Consider the following 22,958-nt stretch of genomic DNA (forward strand, 5'->3'; position numbering starts at 1 on the left):
ATGGATTTGTATCAAATGAGCTGTTTAACGATGGAGGTTTATCTCGTCATGTATATTATGTATTATAGTAGACAGGATTGTTTTTTAGCACAGATATATTTTAGTGAGTGTTATCGAGTGTTTCATAGAAAATGAATTTACATGAATAATCCCAGCTGAGGGAAAAAAAGACAGATATTCTTAAACATCAGGTTTACTCACGTAAACGAAGGATTTTTGTTTTCCAAAGTAGTAGAAAGACCTCGAAGCTCTTATCGAAAATTGATCTGTGTTGTATGAGGCTGCATCTACAACTGAAAACAGCAGAGAAACATCCGAGGTGTTAATGAGACAGTAAGGCAGCACATTCAGTCACATCAATCCATCATATTACATCATCAGGTTTTGGCCAAGTCTTGCCAAGTTCTCGTTATGTGTCGTTCAGAGCGGCAGCAAACCACATCCGGGGATTACGCCAACAACTGTGTATCTTTAGCAAGGTTTAGTACAGACCTCCAATGTCCTAACATGATGTGTATGTATTTGAACACGGATCAGCTGAATAGATCTTCTATCACACCTGAACATTTTAGAATGAACGAACGAAGACAAAAAGTGTCAAAAAAACAATCAAGACCCAAAAGTAAAGCATGAAGCGTCTTTGAATGTAGAAAAGCCTTCAGATGTGAATAAAGATGATTTCAGATTTTGATTGGACTGGATAACATTGCAGATGTAAAAATGCTGCCGTGTGTTTGCCTACCTGCCAGCCCGGCGAGAAGCGACAGGAAGACCAGGAGCCGGATCATGTTGGACGAGGTCCGTCGGCTTACAAGGCTGCAAAACACCAAGTTGGACGTCTTTTTAATGGATACAAAGTCATGTACAAACTTTAACAACTTCAAGTCATTTCACAGCACGTTTCCATGACATTTCCACAGTTACCTTTCAATCTAAAAAAAACAGGGATTCAAAGTGCTTACAGGTAAATCACCACAACATGGGATGTTGAAAAAAAACTTTCAAAGAACAAAATAAGGAGAAAAGAAACGGATCGGTAAGAGAAAATAAAAAAAGGAACAAGAAATAATGTTAAAATAATTATGAATAATAGGATAATTCAATCATCATGCAGAATTATACAACTTAGAAAATAAAGATCTCCCTCGGAGGTAAATGTTTGCCAAATTTGAAATTTAGCAAGGACTCAAATAGTTATAATATTAATCATAGGTAGTGTTAAGACATTTATAGTTTCACACATCATATACCTGTAAATGTTCTGCTGTTTGTCTGCAGAGAAGAAGAGACAGCTGAGGAGTGAACAGGTGGTCTTACCGTCTGGGTGGAGGAGATGAAGAGGAGATGAGTCTGCTGCTCTCTCTGCTCTCTTTTTATCTGCATCCTCGCTGCTGCTTACACCCCTGGGGGCAAGAAGAGCGAGGGGCAGTAGGAGGTGCAGACAAAGACATTCTGTGGTGGATTATTAAAAAAGTATGTCTCAATAACGTCAAGAGCAGTGATGTAACTGTGTCCGTGAAGGCAAGACTGCAGTCAGTGACTTCAGGGCATTTAGACACTGGGGGGTAAAAACCAAACCCAGAAAACAAATGAGAATATTTGAATATCCTTTGTGTCTAAAAAGGGCTGTTAAACAATTCAAATGATTAATCACGGTGAATCGCTTTTTTAATTTCATATTTGAAATTCCATTATTTCTCATTAAAAATAAATATTGTCGGGGCACTGGTGGCGCAGTGGTTAGTGCGCGTGCCCCATGTATGGAGGCTGTAGTGCTCTAAGCGGGCGGCCCAGGTTTGAATCCCACCTGTGGCTCCTCTCCCGCATGTCATTCCCCACTCTCTCTCTCTCCCTGATTTCTGACTCTATCCACTGTCCTGTCAATTCAATAAAGGCACAAAAGGCACAAAAATAAATCTTGAAAAAAAAAAAAAAAATTGTCAGGCTTTTATTCTGTCTTAAGCTTAGAGTACTTTACTACCTCCAGTCTTTGAACTTTTTTTACTGTACATACCAACAGTTATGATTTTCCCACAGCAAAGGAATGCAACAGAACAAGCAGTAATTAGTTAAGAATTATTCCCCTGCAGTGATTTAGCCTAAAAAAAATTGTTCCATGAAGACACACTCCAAGCTACCAGTAATTCATTTGTATCACTTCATGAGCTGTATTAATGATGAAACGTGTGGTAACTTTGAAGCTTTTCCACAGATTTCCGTAACTAAGAGTCTCCATTAATTTTCTGCTTTCAATAACTTCCATACTGTATTTGAGCATATGGTTAGCATGCTTATTCAGCTTTTAGTAAGATGCTTTAAATCTTTTTCATTAACGCAAAAAATAAACAAACAAAAAAAGTACAACAAGACTGTGTGGATATTTTTCTGCCGGAATCAAGGAACTACCCATCCGAACAATCCATTGCGAATGATACCGCTTCTTCTTAAATGTAATTTACTCGACCTATGGTCGTGGGTAGTGTAGTTCTTTTCCCCGATATTGTGAATAAACCATGTTGTTCTTCAAACGAGGTTGATATCAGATGAACTTGTGTCTCCTAGGAGCATTGACCATCGTTTCACACTCAGCTCGTGGTCAGTCTACCTGTGATGGTTATGAAATCATGGATAATTATTAAATCCTCTATGGATTTTTACTTCAGGAACCACCCTGTTGAGCCCTATTTCAAATAAATTATTTAGGTTTGATGAATTTCTCCAGAGTAAATATGGTTTACTAGTTTACCTAGTCCTAGCTTCTTTTTTACTGCCATTCTTCTTCAATGTGTGCATGTTGACTCCTGCATACAGAAGAAATGCTGACAGTTTCAGCACACTTGTGTTCCGCGAGGATTTGCATTTTGTCCCTCATGTGTTTTTTTGAGAGGGAGGGGGGGGGGGTCAAAATTGCTTTTTTGCCTGGAGCGGCACAAGTGCATGCTCCAGACTTGAACATCCTGAAATTCAAGCTGTCAACAAGTATCCATCCATCCATTTTCTTCCACTGATCCGAGATCAGGTCGTGGTGGCAGCAGGCGCAGTAAGTCAGTGCAGACTTCCCTCTCCCCAGCAACGCTTTCCAGCTCCTCCTGGGGGATTCCGAGGCGTTCCCAGGCTAGATGGGATATATAATCCCTCCAGCGTGTTCTGGGTCTGCCCGGGGTCTCCCCAAGTAAATACCCTAAATATTTAAAAGAAGACACAGAGTCAGTTTTACAACCATCTTTTTTAAGAAAGCCCTTTGAACCCTGGATCCCAAGGCAAGTGGGAACAAAGTAAATCTAGAGCTGGGGGACGGTGTGTCCGGTGTGTGAGGATCAGGGTCGTTTGCCTGGCCCATCATCCTCTTCACTTGAGCCCTCCTTTGAGCCTTCTACCTCAAGAACACCTTCAGTCCAGAGAAAGAGGAAGTGGGCCCAGGAGATACTGTAGATCCTGTTGACGCTGCCCTCCTCCAGAGACTGGCAGAGAGAGAGAGAGTAGACGTGCAGGACAGAATATTTACAGCAGCTTTGGGAACTACATTACCATGTTCCTTCAGGAACTGACACCATATGATGCAAAAAGGCTGATTATATCCCACTTTTATGGGAAATTACAGTCCCTCAATACATTTAACATTGACAAAGTTAAAAGAACATGGGAGAGGGACCTTGCTACTAAATATGGTGAGGAGGCATGGTCTGATGCTGTGGAGCCAATAGGGAAAACCTTTCTGTGCAACAGGTTAACGGAGAGCCAGTACAGGATACTTCATAGGCTGCAACGTACACCCCAATCACTTAACATTTTCTATCTTAACATTTCTCCTATTTGCATCAAGTGCAGGAAAGAGGTTGAGTCTTATTTACATTGCCTTTGGAGCTGCCCTGTGATATCTAAATTCTGGGAAAAGGAGAGGCCAAGAGTCCTTACTCAGGTTTAATTTGCATACTTAAAGCACAAAACTTCAGGGACATTGTTCTGTGACAGCCCTCCCACCAGCAGGGTCTGCTTGTGTCTCGCCCTTCTGTCTGTGTTTTTTGTGTCCCAGCAAGTCGCTGGTAGGCAGTGTTCCGCCACACCATGGTCACTGATGGAGTCCAGAGGTAAGTAAGTAGAGGTGAGGAGGTGAGCAGTCACAGGTGGACAGCTAGAGTTGATGCTCACGCAGGTTGCCGTGCCATGGACACTGAGGGCGCGGTCACACTGGCCATCTGTACCGTGCCCAAGCACGCTTCAACGCTAAAGTCCAGTTCTTGATTGATTGATTGATTAATTACATTTATTTCAGACATATCAAATAAAATCAAACATATCAAAAATCCAAAACAAAATGAAAAGCACGAAAATACAATAAACCAAAAACAATGTTCAAATTATTTCACAAAAAAAGAAAAAGAAAAAGAAAATTACATATATTCAATCGATATGCCTGAAAAGGAGTAGGAAGAAGTATAAAACTTATTTAATCCTACCCCTTTTCCACAGCTCAATAATTTATATTTATTAAATTAAATTCCTGTTTTCCTTATAAGCTATCTATATACAATTTGCTATACTATTATTACTATTATTATTATTATGATTTATATATATTTTTTCCTTCTTAAAGCTCTCCCTCATCCCTTTAACTTTTGAAAATCATTGCTTTGTACATTTTTTTTAAACTGGATCATGTTTGGACAATGCTTTAGCTCCGTGCTCATACCATTCCACAGTTTCACACCACCAATTGAAATGCATTGACTTTTTAAAGTCGTGCGAACAGCTAGCATCTTAAAATTTAACTTTTCCCTCAAATTATAACCTCCCTCTCTGTCAAAAAAAAGTTTTTGAATATTACCTGGTAGCAGTTTGTTTCTTGCTTTGAACATGATTTGTGCCACTTGATAGTCAACTAGGTCAATGAACTTTATAGTACGGGAATGTAAAAACAGGAGGTTGGTGTGATCATAATATCCTGCTTTATTGATTGTTCTTATGGCTCCTTTTTGAAGTGTGACTAGTGGTAGCAGTGAGCTTTTGTAAGTGGTCCCCCAGACCTCCACACAGTAATTTAAATAAGGTAAGATCATTGAACAGTAGAGAATATGCAATGATTTGTGATCCAATATAGGCTTTGCTTTACATAGGACTGCAATGCTACGTGACAGTTTAGATTTAACATGTTTTATGTGAGGTTTCCAGCAGAGCTTGTGGTCTATTGTCACACCTAGGAATTTATTTACATACACTCTTTCAATATTAACACCATCTATCTTAACATTTACGTCATTATTTAAATTACAATTTCCAAACAACATGATTTTTGTTTTGCTTAAATTCAATGATAATTTGTTATTCTCAAACCACCTTTTTAATTTGCTAATTTCAGATGTAATTAACTCCAGAAGCTGCTGCAAATCCTCTCCCGTACAAAATATATTTGTGTCATCTGCAAATAACACAAATTGTAGAATATTTGAGGTTTTACATATATCATTTATATCGAGGATAAAAAGAATTGGGCCCAACACTGACCCCTGGGGGACACCACAAGCAATGTCCAAACAAGATGACGTGTATTCACCCAACTTCACAAACTGTTGCCTGTTATGTAGATAGCTCCTCAGCCAGTTTAATACAACCCCCCTGATACCATACCATTCTAATTTATGAATTAATCTGTCGTGATTTATTGTATCAAATGCTTTTTTGAGATCAATAAAAACACCAGCTGCATAATTCTTTTGGTCCAGGGAATTTGTGATTTTTTTCAATTAGCTCAATGACTGCTAATGAGGTGGATCTGTTGGGTCTGAATCCATATTGGCTGTCACTTAGTAAGCTGTGTTTATTGATAAATTTGTTTAGTCTGTCAGCAAAGAGTTTTTCTAAGATTTTTGAAAATTGAGGAAGCAGTGAAACAGGCCTGTAGTTTGTGAAGTGATGTTTGTCTCCAGTTTTGTACAGCAGTATGACTTTTGCAATTTTCATTTTTCTTGGGAATTTACCAGTTTTAAATGATAAGTTACAGATGTGCGTTAGTGGTTTTGCAATTCACGTACACAACGCTGACAGCCTTCATTATGGTGAAATCCAGAGTTTTATGGCTGTATCTGACTAAATGACACAATATAAGCCACAAAGTAGCTGTCATGCTCGCTGTGTTGCTCTCTGATGTGCGGGCGCGGACCCGAGTCCGCGCGTCTATTTTTTTTTAAATTATTATTTATTGCTGTGTCTGATTAAAATGGCTTAAAATAGCTGCAAAGTCAGTTTTTGAATTTTTCTTCTTTTGAAAGCCTTGTTCTTAGTCGTTCACATCCAGTCTCAAGAACCTTTCAGCCAGTTCTAGTTGTTGTAGTTTCCTGGCCCATATTCTGAATTTCTATCTGAATTTGCAGAATTTTTATCAAATGTAGTCCTTAGCAGTGATAGAATAATTGAAGGAAGCTATTTCAGCTGCTTTTGATTCAGTACTGTGTTTCAACCCAGTTGGAAACTCTTATGATAGCTTTAGTCCCTCTCAGCTAGATCAGTTTGTTGATAGTGCAGTGGATTCGCTGAGAGTTACTCTTGATTCGATTGCTCCCCTTAAACAGAAGGTTATCAAACGGCAGAGAATAGCTCCATGGTTCAACTCAGAAACCCGTACTCTAAAACAAACGTCGCGAAATTTTGAAAGAATATGGCGCTCTACCAAAACGGTAGAATCTTGTTTATTCTGGCAGGATAGTCATAATAAATATATGAAGGCTCTACGTCACGCTCGAGCTGCCTACTACTCCTCTCTAATCGAGGAAAACAAAAGCAATCCTAGATACCTTTTCAGCACTGTAGCCAGGCTGACAGAGAGTCATGGCTCCATTGAGCCTTGTATTCCTTTAGCCCTCAGCAGTAATGATTTCCTGAGCTTTTTCAACAACAAAATTCAGACATCAGAGACAAAATTAGTAACCTCCTGCCCTTACCTGGTGCAGATACGTCTGATACGGGAGAAACCAGGACCTGATATTAATCTCAACTGTTTTTCTCCAATCGACCTTTCAGAGCTAAATTCAATTATTTCTGCGTCGAAACCGTCAACCTGTCTTTTAGACCCAATCCCAACCAAGCTGTTTAAGGAAGTCTTTCCCTTAGTTAGCAACTCCATATGATATATTATCAATATGTCTTTACTGGCAGGCTATGTACCACAGTCATTTAAAGTAGCGGTAATCAAACCTCTACTTAAAAAACCTACTCTAGATTCAGGAACTCTAGCTAACTCTAACTGTTGTCACCCTGAATCTAGCATTATCCACGGTGGAGAGGTTGAAATAGTGGACTCATATAAATACCTTGGGACAGTGTTCGACTCTGAATTTAAGTTCTCTGAAAACAGAGTCAATCGTGAAAAGAGGCCAACAGAGAATTAATTTGATGCGGAGGCTGAACTCTTTTAGTGTTTCACAAAGCATTTTATGTAGCTTTTATCATTCTTTAATCGAAAGTCTTTTAACATTTTCTTTTATCTGTTGGTTCAATGGGTTGACTGTGAAGGACAAGAACAGTTTGAACCACATCGTAAAAGTCTGCTCTAAGATTATTGGAGTCCAGCTGAAAGACTTGAGCTCCCTGAAGAAGGAACGTGTGGTCCAGAAAGCCAAAGGGATCATAAACCAACCTGAACATGTTGTCTCATCTGAGGGCGGACTGGTAGTGTCGGTGCTCTCACTGTTTGCCTTAAATATGTAATATATGTAGTAAATATGTCTGTAAATGTTTTTATTTCTATACTTCTACTGCTATACTGTATAGTTTGGAGAAACCGTAACGATCGAATTTCCCTCAGGGATTAATGAAGCATTTCTGATTCTGATCCTGAAAGAGTACCTTAGTGGGAGTGGCCTGCGGTGCTGTGCATTCTGGGATTTGCTGTCTTTCATCCACATGAGCCAAAAAGACAATTTCTGCCTTTCTCGGCCAAGAAGGCACCAACTTCAAAATTTATTTCACATTTCTACTACATATATGACCCAATGTCAATACAGATTCATGTTTCAACGGGTGAAGTATCCCTTTAATGATTGAAATTCTCTATTCACTATTCTGATATGAGATAATTACAATTATTTTTTTTCTTTTGGCTTTAGAAGCTTGAAAGTGGTGCCCCCCTTTAATTTAACCCGAGGTAAAATTAGAATATTAATATCTTAATAAATTAATTATGCTACATAATGGTGCCCCGTGTGAGGCTAGGAAATAACTTTTGATCATAAATAACACAGACAAATAGTCAAACAAATCTCATTGAATAATTCACAGCAAACAAGTTCATAATGTTCTTTCATACACCACGATAATCCGCTTCTTAATATCTGCTATTCACTGATGTTTTATGTGAGTGCTTATGTGTTTGTTAGGTCCGAACACAGCCGGCACTTCCATTGTTCTTCTTCTCGTAGCATTAGATTCTACTCTGAGTCACACCGTCCCTTGTGGTTGCTATAGGTGGTTGTCTAACCACCAACTTGGGCCAGTTGATGCCACTTGTACAAGGGCTCCATCTGCTGGCCATTTTAACTAATTAAGTTCTAACACTAGGTGTTCACTTTGTAGCTGTCTTGAGTGAATAGGTTTTGGCTCACTTGTTTCCAAACTAGTGGTTGTTTTGGTTAACTGAGTTTGAAAAGATATTAAACCTTCTGTTCCTTGCAAATACTGACAGTTTTCTAATCACAGAGATTTCAGAATAAAGACGAGATAATTTGTGAAGTAAATTGACCGGTCTTCTTCCTAGAATAGGATTTTTTTTTTCTTGAACTCTAATTTACATTGAACCTCATTTGCCTTATCCCACCCTTTATTGAACATAAAGGATTTTAGGTCTCAATTTCGATTCTGGATTACATTTAAGAGTGTAATACTGACTTTAAAATTTAATTTCCAACCAAAATTATCATTATTGTTATTTTTCACACCTGTTATTTTTAAAACAATCCAAATTTTCTTTTGTTTACAATCAATCCCAAATTTAATCGAAACTACAGTAAATCTTATTTTTGATTCACATTTGCAACACTGATCTTAATTCAAATGATTCCTTTTTCTTATCACAGATTTAATCTGAATTTCTAAAGAAATTAAAATTTGACTGATTTTCCATCCAAAATTTGTTTTCTTTTATAAAGCCCTTTCAATACCATTTGTTTTTTCAATATTGAGCTTGCCCAATTTTCATTTTTTTGCTCTGCTTTCAATAGCTTTGGCCAGTATAAACTAATTCCTTCACTCTCAGATTGGAACTTTTGCTATAACTCATTAACCATTTTCTTTTATTATTATCAATTATTTCATTTTCAATGCTGACTCATTTTGATTTTTATTATTATATATATATATATTTTTATTTCTGCTTGCTCATTTGACAAAAGCTAGACATGGAGACCTCTGACCTTTCAGAACAGGATAGCATAGCTGACTTAATGGAACAGCTAGAGTCTGTTTTGGTGGACATGACTAAATCCTTGTTACCTGGTTATATGGCTGAAGTTAAAGAAACTGAACCCTCTCACCTTCGTGATATGATGTCAAATCTTATCATAGATTAAAAAAAAACTAGATGTTAGAAAGAATGGTCATTGTCATGGCAGCCCAGGAAAAGTATGCCCACCAACTGTTAGAACGAGTAACACAAGGGCATACACGACTAAAGCAGGAGAATAAATCCCTCAAGCTGCAGCTTAAAGAGAAAGACCAGTCCCTAATAAAGGCTGAGAAGCTCATCGCAGAGTTTCAGAATGCGGACACCCTTACACAGGAAGAAGGTGAGGAGGATGATTGAGCTCAAAAAAGCTCTTCAGAAGAAAGAAAACAAGTTAGATTCGATCAAGCAACAGCAACCGTCAAACATCTTGACAGGTCAGGCAGCCTCCTCATAGAGGCTCAAGAAGAGATCAACACCCTGACGAGTCAGGTAAAAGCCCAGAACAGAATTCTGGAAGCGGATGAACAACATGTGCGCAGCCTCTAGACCAGGCTGGACAACGCCCTTGATTAGGTAGCCATGTTCAGCAACAGAAAAACATAAAAGAGGAAGAACTAGCGGATGTCCAAAGAGAATTACAACTGTCTCTTGAACTAGATCGCTGCCGACAGAGACAATGGAATGAGTCTCTCTCTCTGAAAAAAAGAAAGACATCCACCCTTTAAAGCAAACGTCCTCTCCATCCGGCTTTCTGGCCACACTGGATGATCTTTACAACAGGGGGGAGCCAGCTCCCCACCCAGGATCCCTTGCGTCCATTAATCACCATTCCTCTCCAGGTCTCGCATTTCAAGACCTGGACAGGAATAGCTTGTAACATAACCCACTTCGAGTCTGGTAGCCAAGGCAGTCTTGATACCAGCCTGTACTTGAATGACATCGAATACCACCTGCGAAAATTCCCAGGTGCTACAGTTGATGACAAAAACTTACTTGGTCAGGATAACGTCCAGTAGCTTCATAGAGCGTCAGCCCGACCATGTCAGCAATGACTACAACTTGCTTTGTCAAGCCTTGGTAGAAGAGTTGTCAGTCTATATTTCTCCGACAGGGCAGGCTGCTGCTCTTGCAGTCAAACAAGAAAGAACTGAGTCTCCTCAGCAGTTCTGCAACCGCTTAAGACAAGCTTAATTTGGTTACAAAAACGAACCAAGGATGGAGGAGGACTTGAACTTTTCACTCAAAACCTCCACGCCACAAGCCACCATCTTGGCGTCTCTGCTTGTCCACGCACCCTCTCCAGTCGAGAACTGCGTGACCTGAAGAGGTAGAGCAAATCTCTGCTAAAAAGGCAGAGCCCAACACTGTCCTAAGCATTAACACAAAAGATGCACCCCTCAAGCTTGAAGAAACTTCAAAAGGTGTTTTCCATAACACCTTCAAACCTGAAGACAGGCCAACCAATGAAGGCTGCAACTTTCAACAACCATCAAACGCTCACGGCGATCAAAGCCAGTCAGACTCAAACCGACACTTTCAAGACTCTTGCTGAGCTAGGTTTCCACCCAAACAGTGGGTTAACCATGAAACCCTTGACAATAGGGCACAGGAGTGGCATCAGAACTACCACTCCTGCCCAAGATACCACCGGTTTACTCATGTGACGCGACATGATTTCCCAAACAACCGAATCTGGGAAAATGAGAAGTCACCCCCTCTGATGAAACTCGAAAAGGTTAGCAATGGCACAGAAACTCCTCCCCTTTCAAAGGAATAGCTAGAAGTTATCAGGCGCCTCCTCAATGGACGCCCTAGGGACAGTAACAAAGCTGATCTTCTTGCAGTTGCCTTAGTAGACCCCAAGACTCCTCTTCTAGACCAGCAAAATGAAGCAGAGGACAAAGACCTTTATCGGAACGTTACTGTCTACTCATTACAAGCAGACGCGTCTAACAAACCTGAGAACCAACAACTCGAGATAGACCATGTCAATGCAGTCCTAGGAGTCAGCACTAATTCAACAGAAATATCTCTCGATAATGGCTTTGCAGTCACACAAGGTGAACCTCTTTTCCAACGGTTCTTGTGTCACCTAATCGAAAAAGGAGTGGCCCGGAAGTTCTACTTGTCAACCACCCTCAAAAATCAGCTTGAGCACAAAGCTCTCTTTGACACGGCAGCCGACGTCACCTTGATGTCATTGAAACTTTTCAATAAGCTACGTAAGCTAGCTCATCAATCCAATAGGGATTTAAAGCTCCAACCATGTACACTGGAGATCCAACCGTACTCCAAATCTAGCAAAATAATCAGAAAGTTGGCACTGGTACAACTAACCATTGCACCAATGACCTTCCTGCACCCGGTTTATCTTTACTCAAATCCAAATACCGTTATTAAAATCATAGAAAGTATAATCTTGGATATTTACTTCATTAATCTGCATTACTGTTCACAATTCCTGTAATAAATTCATACGTAATCATTTAGAACTTTGTATTTATTTAATGATTAAAATGCTCTTAAGGATTCACTATTCTGATATTAGATTGATTCATTCATTAATTACTACAATTAATGTTTATTTCTTTCAGCTTATCAAGCTTGAAAGTGGTGCCCCCCTTTAATTTAACTGGAGGTAAAATGAGGGTATTAATATTGTAGGAGCCAATTTAGTGTGTGTGTATTTATGTAATGTATTTCAATGGCTTTTGTTTATATGTTTATTTATGTACTCAATTTGGACACTAGGTGGTGATAATTGATCATTTGGGTTAATTGGTCAGGTGGTTGGTTGAGTGTTTATATGTCACAGGTGAACAGGAAACGGGGGCATAGGTGGTGGGAACATACGGTTCTTACCGTAACACAACGTAACACAGGATAACGCAAGTAGGCTATTTAACATAACAAAAGAACGACAACCAACAGTATAATCTCGGAAATAACAACTCATCATATCATCATCACGGTTCGTCTCTGCTTCATATGTGACAATAAACTGGAACATCAGAAAGTACTTTAATTTTGGACATTTGTTTATTTTTTACGCGTCAAGAACTTTCCATACACCTATGCAAGTGACTAAAGGCAAGAGAAGAAATTTGGACATTAGATAGTCACTACAAATATCTTAATAAATTAATTACGCTACAGAATTCACAAAATTACTCCAACTGATGTCACTTGTCTTAATAATGTTGTAGATGACCTTAGTTACTTAGTTAGCTGTAGATATTTATAGTTCTCCCTGTCGCTGACAGACATCACATTCACTTGACTTCTCTTCTCTGCGCTCCAGTTTCCCTTAACCTTTGTAAGCAGGCTTTGATGTAAGCTGGAAAACAGTCTCCAGCTCTCAGCAGTTACCTGACAATGATTGTAATGAAGAACAGTAACAGAGTATTTTTCCTGTATCACTCTGCTCTGTAAATAATGCTCTGATTTCGCTCTGTGTCAGTTACCCCGTGTTTATCTCCACTGTCTGTCTGAGCCACAGAGCAGACTCCACTCCTTTAATCCTGAAGGATCAGCAGCTCTCCAACCGTCTGCTGCCCCTGGACCACAATGCACTGCTCCGCCTCATCAGATATAACCACCTCCACCAGCTCTGATCCTGCCCCACCTGGCAGCGAGTTATCGGTTGTGAGCATCAGAGGGGCAGAACTCTGCGAGGACAGATCTTCTGAGAGGATGTAGACAACATCACCCAAAGCCTCCTTCTCTCCTTCTCTTTCTGCTGCATCTTCTTTTCCCTGAATCCTCCTCCTCTTCCCTTGCCCCGCCCTGTTCTCCCCTGGGAGCGAGTACTTCCTGGGTCGTCCTCTGATTGTAAATACACTCTCTCGTTGCTGTCAGTGTCCTCTCCGTTTCCTTTCTGTGACCCCTCCCCCTTCCCCTCCTCCTGAGGTCCTCCCTGTGACTCCGCCCTCTCTTTATTGGCCCCTCCATCTACGGGGTGTTGTGCCTGGTGTCTGAGCAGACTCTGTCTCACGGTGTACGAGGCTCCACAGTGACAACTGAATGGTTTCTTTGCAGCATGGGGAGTTTTGATGTGTCTCCTCAGTTTGGTGGCCAACGTGTAGCCTGGAAACAGACAGAATCCCGAAAAGTAAGTAATCAAATAAGAATACATGAGAATATGCGTGTCTGAGGCATCTTCATTACAATAGATGAAGTGTTGAGGTGTAAAGACTGGAGGTGGGTTTCACCACCACAGCACACTTGACAGGGGTTTCCAGGGCAGCTTAAGGCTGTTCCCGACACAAATGGAGAAAACCATGATCCTAAATCCCTGAGAAGACGGTCTGGCATGGATTGTGGTTGTTTTTAAGAATTAAGTTTTGTACTTTTTATAACTATTTGATAGGACAGTTGATAGAGGAGGAAACCTGAGAGAGAGAGAGAGAGAGAGAGAGAGAGAGAGAGAGAGAGAGAGAGAGAGAGTGAGGAATGACATGTGTGAAAGGAACCACAGGTCGGATTGGAACCCAGGTGGCCCACTTGGAGGACTAAAGCCTCTGTACATGGGGCACTACCTGACTCTAGACCAGGGGTTCCCAAACCTTTCAGGTCGTGACCCCCAAAATAAGGGTGACAGAAACTGGGGACCCCCCACTGTTCTGTAAGGTGGTTAGTTAGGTATATAACGTAGCAACAGCCACGCACACACTAATAAACCTCTAAAATCTAAAATCTAATCTAAAAACTAGTAACACAAAATAAAACAGCCTAAAAGAATTAAAAAATTCATTTCCATTTCACTTAATGATGCTGTCTTATATGACATTGGACTACTTTTTGTATATTTACAAAAATGGTAAAAAGATATACTTTTATGGAAGGCATCTCGCGACCCCCCTCTTGGTGGCTGGCGACCCACCTTGGGCTCCCGACCCCCACTTTGGGAACCACTGCTCTAGACCATTGGGGCCCCCCTTGCATGGATAGTTATGCAGGATCCATTTTGATTAGTCATGACCAGCAGGTGAACCTGTGTCCGTCCTGAAGGGTAGACTCTGTATTCAGGGACTTCAGAGCGCTGTTTGATTTTATATTTTAATATATTTCAATTTGAATGTCTTATTTTTGCTCTGTCTTGTTTAGGTCTGCAGCTCAGAGGGAACTTCCTTCCAGAATAATTATCTGATCAGATAATGTGAGATTTATTTTATCCTGATATAAGGTGTTCTGACCTTTCCCACAGACAGGGCAGCGGTGTGGTCTCTCTCCTGTGTGCAGTCTCTCGTGGGACTTCAGGCTGTGGGGGTCTCTCAGAGATTTTCCACAGAAGCTGCAGAGGAACCGTCCTCCCCCTGAGTGACAGAACATGTGACGACGAAGCTCGGTCTTCTGAGAGAAACTCTTATCGCAGTCGGAGCAGTGATACGGCTTCTCTCCACTGTGGATCCTCAGGTGAGACTCCAGGTTACCTGAGACACAGTCAGAGTCAGTCAGCTGGTCGCTGCACGTCACAACAGTTTGCAAATCTGAGTTGTCTGACCTGTCTGCTAATAAGCTTGTTACCTTTCTGACTGAAGCTCCTCCCACAGTGCTGACAGTTGTGAGGTTTCTCCCCCGTGTGCAGCTTCATGTGGTTCCTTAGAGAGCCGCCGTTAGCCAGCAGCTTGGGACAGAGCGGACACTGAACCTGAGAGAGGAACATGCAACCCAATCATTTTAAAAACCTTCTGTTCAAACTGTTAACTAAACGCATTTTTGGAACATGTCGTGAGCCTGTTATGGACTCGAATGATTCATCATGAAAATACTTTGCAGTAAACAGCTCTGCTCTTCATCATCAGGAGAGTTTGGAAGATAAGTGGACTGGTTTTTCAACTTGCAATCCAACACAATATGGCTTCATACTGGAAGAAACCAATGCACTTTTCAATCAATAAAATTCATTGATATCTTTAGTGTTATAACCGGGATCGAGTAAAACCTGCGGGTTGTTTTAGAAGCAATACAGCACCTCAGGGTGAGTTCAAGCTCCATATCTTTAATAAAGACTCCCTGGCTGGTTATTGTCACTAAAATCAAACTTTTAGAACGTTGATTCATAATTACTTTAAATCTTGTGACATTAATATCTTTCTTCAGCATGCACACGTCTTCTCTCCTTTTGTGCACACATTGATGCATATAATGTATGTATATCAGTGTTTAACCTCCACACGTAGCTCTTTGGAATAGTGTGACTCCATCAGGTGGACCAGCATACGTCTGAACGTCCACACAGAACCTTTATCAGTGTATACCTCCTCCTACCTTTGGAGTCTGAGTGTAGGTCACTCTGCTGCAGTGCAGGAGGCGGTGAATGCGTAGGGACGGCCAGCGTGCGAAGGCTTCCCCGCAGTGATGGCAGACATACGGCTTCTCCCCTGAGTGTAGCACCAGGTGCTCCTTCAGGTCCCGCTTCAGGCTGTACGTCTTCTCACAGTGAGGGCAGGAGAAGGGACGTTCCCCTCGGTGATTCATCTGCAACATCATTGGAGTTAAACTGTGTTATTAGCACAGCTTTGTCTCTGCTCTGTGTGTTAATGACTCAGATCTCAAGCTTGCCCTCGTCCTCTTTTTTATACTTTTTATTTATTTATTTACATGTACAAAGAACATGAGATCATCATGGGTGTTACAGGTAAAATCAAAGTATTCTTTTACACATACATCATGGCATAATGTCATACTATTCAAGGTCCATACACAATCCATTTTTCCCAGCGTTCAATGCATTTCTCCAACTGATGTCTTAAAACAAAAGTAAGTCTCTCCATACAGTAAATTTCTTGAATGATCCCGCGCCACTGGTCCAGTGTTGGAGGGTCTGGTTGCAACCATTTCCTAGTTATAGCTTTCCTACTACTTGCCAAGAGTATCTTCAATAAGTTTTTATCCTTCTGTAGGACTGTTTCCGGCATTTTACCGAGATATAAAGTAACAAAAGAGAAATCTAAATCCACCCCAATTATTTTATTGATCTCGGTAGCCCCCTCTCTCCAGAATGACTGGATTTTCGGACAGGCCCAAAAAACATGAAAGTGATTAGCCATAGAGGTTCCACATTGTCTCCAACAGAAGCCTCGGCTCTGTGTGCCTGTTTGCAGTGCTGTTATTTTAGGAGTTATAAAAAATCTCACTACATTCTTCCAGCTGAACTCTCTCAGTGATCTTGAGTTTGCAGTGGTCGCTTGTGTCTCACATATTTCCATCCAGATCTCTTCTGATATTTGTATTTCTGACTCCTTCTCCCAGTTTTGTTTAATGGATAACATAGAATGATTTTTAGGGGCTTGTATACTTCCGTATATTCTTGAGACCAACTTTTTATTGTCTTTTTTTTGGTATGCATCATGAAATATAGAAATCAAATTGTATTCCTTCTCCTCTTTGACCTGTAATTTTTTATTGTAATAGTCTCTGACTTGCAGGTATCTATGGAAGTCCTGCTTTTCCAGTCCAAATGTGTCTGAAATTAACTCATAACTCCGAAATGTTTTGTTTGAGGTGAGGGAACAAAAGGATGTGATACCTCTCCTAACCCACTGTTTAAAGCCCCTGTCCAATCTAGCAGGTTCAAATTCTGGATCATATGCAACCCAATTCAAGACCCCAGCCTGTTTCTCTATTTGTAACTTCCTCAAAACCTTAAACCATAGCTTAAGAGTGAATAAAGTCCATCGATTCAAGCTGTTATAATGTCTTTCAGCTTGGCTTTTATTTCCTAGTATAGATTGTATTGGAATTTTTATCTGTGTACTTTCCAAGCTTTTCCATTTGGATTCATAATTTGGAGCGCACCAGTATACTAAGGGTTTCAATTGCGCAGCATAATAATAATCCTGTAAGCATGGTAAAGCTCTTCCTCCCTTCTCTTTTTTCAACTGCAGTGTCTTTGTGGTGATTGGACAGTTCTGTGTTTTTTTTCCTTGTTTGGTGCTTGTGTTTTTGTTCTTTCAGAGGCTGGGTGTGGCTTATTGGCTGCTGGAGCTCTCTGCAATCACTCACCTGTTCGTCATCTGTAATCACCGGCTGCAGCATTTATACCCTGGTTCAACTCTCTTTACCCACCACCCTGTTTTCCGGTCTTGCTTTTGGGTCCACTTAAAAACCTTTAAGGTCATAACAGTCTTGAACTGAACCCTAGGTCTTCTACTGTTTCAAATGAACCTTGAGATCCAGGCATTCCACTCATCAAATTGTTTTTGGGGTACCTCTAGAGGCAATGACTGGAAGAGATAAAGAAGATGTGGCAACACATTCATTTTAATTATTTCTATTCTATTACTCATATCTAGTGGGAGGAGGGTCCATCTAGAGATGGAATGGCTTCACCTTGCACCTTGGTTTGTTCTCTGTTTGATTTCTCGCTCGCTGCACAGCATCGCTCTACCAGCTAGCAACAACATGGTACAACGTGTTTGCACTTTTCAAAATTCAAATGAAATCCCTCCTTATATAACGCTCTACGCGCTGCGACCCTTTTTACTCGATATGTCACTTTGCTACAGAGAAGCTCAAGAAGTCTCAAATGGCCAAACTGCCCGTTTGAAGGTCATGAGATGAACTGAGAGTCTGTTTCATGAAGCCGCTGCCATCCCCGCAAGCTCTTAATTATACATTTACATGCCTGAGAGCTCATCTCATAACATGGTTACTTAAATAACCAGTTCATATGTAAACAATTTAACTGTGTTAGAGTGAGCCAGCTGAGCTCATGTTCCTCCACAGAGGCATTCTGGATGATATTAACGTCTCTCTGCAGCGTGAAACCATCTAGAGCTGCATCTCTGACTTCAAACCGGATCCACATGAAGACCCCAAAGTGATCGTGATCTGCAAAAACACTTCAATATGAATCAATCAAATCCTCCAGTATCCATCACTGTACCCCAAATGTGCCAAATACGTCATCCAGAGTTACAGCCACTACAAAAAAAAAGCTTTTGTTACTGGACATTATCATGTTGATGAGAGTCCTTGGTGTCTATTATCTCTCTGTGTGTCTGTAATTAGATGATCCTGCATGAAGAGGAGACAGAGCTGATGTGTGCGCACTCACACACCCACATCATCATCTGCGTCTATCTCTTTATGATTTATTATAAAATGTAACCTATATTTTAAAGGTCACATATTATTCAAAACACACTTCACCATGTTCCTCTAACTCTAACATGTGTCTCTAGTCTGTCTACAAACCCCCCAATGATGAGAAAAGTCCATCCTCTCCGTCTTTTGCCTGCTCCACTTTTCAGAAAAAGTGTGCTCAAACAGGCCGTTTGGAGATTTTCCCTTCATGACATCACAAAGGGCAGTAGCCCCTCCCCCAGGTGGGTGACACTCCCACAGCTAGGTGTTTGTTCTGCCCTCTGAGTCTGCCTTCTCACCGTAAACAATAGGACATGGAGCGAGAAAGCACGGAGTACACCCAAGACCTTCCAGAGAGGGGGCGTGGTCAGACACCGCTCATTTACATATTTAAAGGTACAGACACAGAAACAGCCTGTTCTGAGCAGGGCTGAAATAGAGGGGTTTATAGACATGATCAAATACAGGATCAGAGTGGATTTAGAACAAGACACTTCACACACATGTTGAAGAGGAGCTCTGAGAATTATTTAAACTGGTTGAAGAGGAGGAGGATATGTCACCTTTAACCTTAAGGTTAGGTGTCTACATTTCAGTTCCAGTCTCACTATTTAGCATTTATGAACACTATCAACACTTCATAAAAGGTTTATAACACACTGAAGTATATTTTTAAGATGCTAATAGCTCTGAATTATGAACACGTGACTCCTGAAACTGGAGGCCTGCTTGTTAAACAGACAATGATTGAAACAAACGCAAAAAAATCAGATTCAACAATTTAAAACCTGCCTGATAATTGAAGTTATTTTATCTAAAAACAGTGTACATAAATTAAACTTATTTTAAGATTAATTAAAATAATCTGCATTTTTGAGTGATAAAAACCGTTTTCAAATCATTTTCATGCTGCAAATAAACAAACAATAACCCCTGTCATAAACTTTTACGAATGAAAGGAAGCTCTCTTTTTTTATCACTCTCATGTTTCGCCTGATGATGATGTTGAGTGTGAGGCCTCGGCTCCCTCTAGTGGTGGTTCAGTGGAACTACATTTAGATGTTTTCTCAGGGTTTGAGGGCCTCTAATCTTCAATATTTCTCTTTTTGCATCCAAATAAACTCAACAAAAGCTCTACACACATCCAGACGGGTTAGACGAGGACGCTTTATGACATAAGGAACTCATAGTTATCATAACACAGACATTAAATCCTCCATTGTAGAGTCACAGAGAGTCTGTGTGTAGAGGGATGAACCGGAGAGAAAGAGTAGAATAAGGAGGCCAGATGGAGACGTATCAGGACAGTTATAAAAAGCCAGACTGAGTCCACATCACACACACACAGCTGGAAACGGACCTTTTATCATCCATAATGCAGCGAGGAAAACACGCCTCGAGTAAATGTTTTGTAAAATGTAAAAGATGGAGGCGAGTCGTGACGTCAGCGCCTGAGTCAGAGCATACTGTATTACTTTCACTGTTAAGCATTAAATAGTTTTATTGATTATTTTATCAGCTTTGAAATAATTCATGTTATTTATTTTAATCTATTTAATGTATTAGCTTTTATTTTATTTTTTTAAGGTTTCTTTTTGGGGCTTTATTAGGACGGTGCATAGAGTCAGAAATCAGAGAGAGAGAGAGAGTTGGGAATGACATGCTGGAAAAGGAGCCACAGATCAGATTTGAACCCAGGCCGCCCGCTTGGAGGACTGTGGCCTTGGTACATGGGGCACACGCACTAACCACTAGGCTACCGGCGCCCCAATTTATTAGCTTTTAACCATTTTTTACATGTTTTGTACAGATTGTGGTTCATTTTTTAACAGTTTTTCTGTTGTTTTCAGGCTCATTCTTCCCCTTAGAATCCATCTTAAGTCTTTGTTTGCCTCTGAAGCCGTTTAACATTTAGTTCATTTGAAAGGTGTTACATTAATATGTTTCATCAATAGGTTGATAGTTGAATAAAAATACAGATGTGCACATTATTGTGCTCTTTATTTGGGTCTTGACATGTTTCTTTTTTTCAGCGTTGGGGACTAAATTCACAAATGATCACAGTTTGAATTCAAAGCTGCAGCGTTCTGTTAGAGCGAGAATATCGTACAACCTAAACAAAAAATAAAATGTTAAATGGACTTGAGTCTAATCTTCTGACTACTCAAAGTGCTTTTACACTGCTGGTCACACCTACACATTCACACACTGATGGTAGAGGCTGCAGAGTGAAGAGACCATCAGAAGTAACTAATCCCATTCATACACCACAGATTAAGCAGTAGGAGCAACTCAGGGTTAAGTGTCTTGCCCAAGGACACATCGGACATGTGGCTGCAGGAGCTGGGGATTGAACCCCCGACCCTTCTGGTTAAGAGACGACCGATTCTACCACTGAGTCACAGCTGTGGAAGTTACATCCACTCCTACATAAATAACAACATGGTCAAACACATTTTTAAGAGACGTGTTATCATTTGAATCGTGTATTTCTTCAAGTTTGCAGCAGTGGAGGAACGTTTACTCTGGGAAGGTTTGGAATAGAAAGTCTTCACCTTAAAGTGTAAAGTCTGAGGAGGAGCATGTTTGGTTGAAACTTCACTTGTTGATAAATCCTTCAGGCGGGAGCTTCTTGTTTTGCTTCTCTTTACTAAATCCTGCTTGGAGTGCTTTGGCCTCCTCTGTACATGAGGTGCGCACACTAACCACTGAGCTAGCGGCGCCCCCTGTTCAAATCTGGAAATATAAGTCAGTCAAGTAATTGATAAATTAAACCGGTTTTAATACCACGGCCACAGAAATAAACACAGTCCTACAGGCGCCCCATATTGAGTCTTTTCTTCTTTTAAATTGCAGGAAAACGTCTGCACACTTTTTAATTGCACAAAAACATTGTAAGCGTTTTCAGTACCAAAACGTTGCCAGTGATTTTGAGCAATTGAGCATGAGGTTGCCTGCAACTTTTTTTTGATGGATCCATTCCTCTCCTATACACTGGTCTAATTATATAGATGTAGATTTGTTCCTAAAGTTCAGGTTCTTTACGATACAATCGATCATTAAAATAACTGATTGTTGTATCACAGTGTTGAAAATGTTGACAACCTTAATACTAACTTCTGGGTCGTGCTTTTATAACAAAACATCATATTTAATATCCTCTTTATACGTTTTGTGGACAAATATCTTCATTTAAAAATAGCTAAGGAATTTGAAGCTGTTAAATAATTAAAGTGTAAGTAAGAAGAACAATTTTCCTTCTGAAATGAAGTGGGAAAAGAGTAAGTATGGTGATTATAGTGGACACAAAGTACCTCAAATGTGTTTGGTAATTAAACAAATACAGTATGTGAGTTGATGCACTTTGTTGTTGCTACTTAGACTAATGAAAAAGAAGTCTTCAACCAGTGTCTGACCTGCATAAAGACCGTACTGTCATCAACATTTATCACATCACATCACATATTTCTGGACCTTTGATATACACAGAGTTAATGACCAGGTGAGGAAGGAAGTGATGGATCAATTGAAGCCAACAACACATAAAAACAGTTCAGTAAATAGAGCGTTAAATATGTGTAAAGACAAGCTGTCACATCTCTAATATGTGTTAGTGGAGCTGCTGTGGCTCTAAATATAGAAAGCTATCCTCTTATTTAAGGCCCGTGTCGCTGCGCTGCATGAACATGGGCTGCTGGTCATTTTCATTCAGGATCAAACTGTGGCTCCATGTGGGGGAAATCCCTCGATGGGAGCATCTCAGGGCCTTCAGCAGCACTGAAACACTCAGATCCTACATATGCAGACCACCACTACACAACTAAGCTCATTAATAATAAGATACGTGCATGCATGTGTCTCCTGCCTCACCAGCTCCACATCAAACTCCTGTAAAGTTAAAGCTTTCTCTCGAGTCTTGTGTCCCACTTTGAGAGAAACACACAAGCAGCAAATCGTCTTTTGTTGCAAGAGATAAGATCACATGAATAATAACAATGAAGAAACTTATTTGCAGTCATCCGCGTTGCATGCTTGTGGTGTATATTTAGCTGTAAAAACACGGGGGCTCATTTCTCAGTAAAGTCTCAGAGACAAAGCATCAGAAATATCAGATGTTTCAGTTTAGATTGAGTGAAAATACATCAGCTGGAGTGTGAGCAGCTAGCATGAGGGCGGTGTAAACAACACTCATTTAATGGGACTTTGAAATCAGTCATTTATAAATAACCAAGAAGCTGTGAGACTCAATAAAACATTTATAATTTAACCACATTATTTTTTGAATAATGAAGTTTCGTGCTATGAACTTTCGTCCACATTTCCGCTGTACGGGCATTTGCAAAAGACTGACAGCTGCGGGAGCCAATGGGAAGCGTCGAATCGAAGCAGCAGCCAATAGGAGCGAGGGGGACGGTTGTTATCAAGTCGTAAACGG

General features: G+C 40.4%; 1 protein-coding gene across 1 annotated transcript; it reads right to left on the bottom strand.

Annotated features, from left to right (window-relative positions):
* Positions 1-12,948: 12,948 nt before the first annotated feature.
* LOC132955908 (zinc finger protein 408-like) lies at positions 12,949-17,473 on the bottom strand. The gene is made up of 6 exons (XM_061029001.1): positions 17,441-17,473; positions 15,704-15,913; positions 14,960-15,083; positions 14,629-14,865; positions 13,143-13,519; positions 12,949-13,101 (listed from the first exon to the last, which is right to left on the bottom strand). Exons 1-6 carry the CDS (start codon positions 17,471-17,473, stop codon positions 12,949-12,951), a joined length of 1,134 nt encoding a protein of 377 aa, XP_060884984.1.
* Positions 17,474-22,958: the final 5,485 nt, after the last annotated feature.

This window comes from Labrus mixtus, chromosome 21 (assembly GCF_963584025.1).
Source record: "Labrus mixtus chromosome 21, fLabMix1.1, whole genome shotgun sequence".
NCBI lineage: Eukaryota > Metazoa > Chordata > Actinopteri > Labriformes > Labridae > Labrus > Labrus mixtus.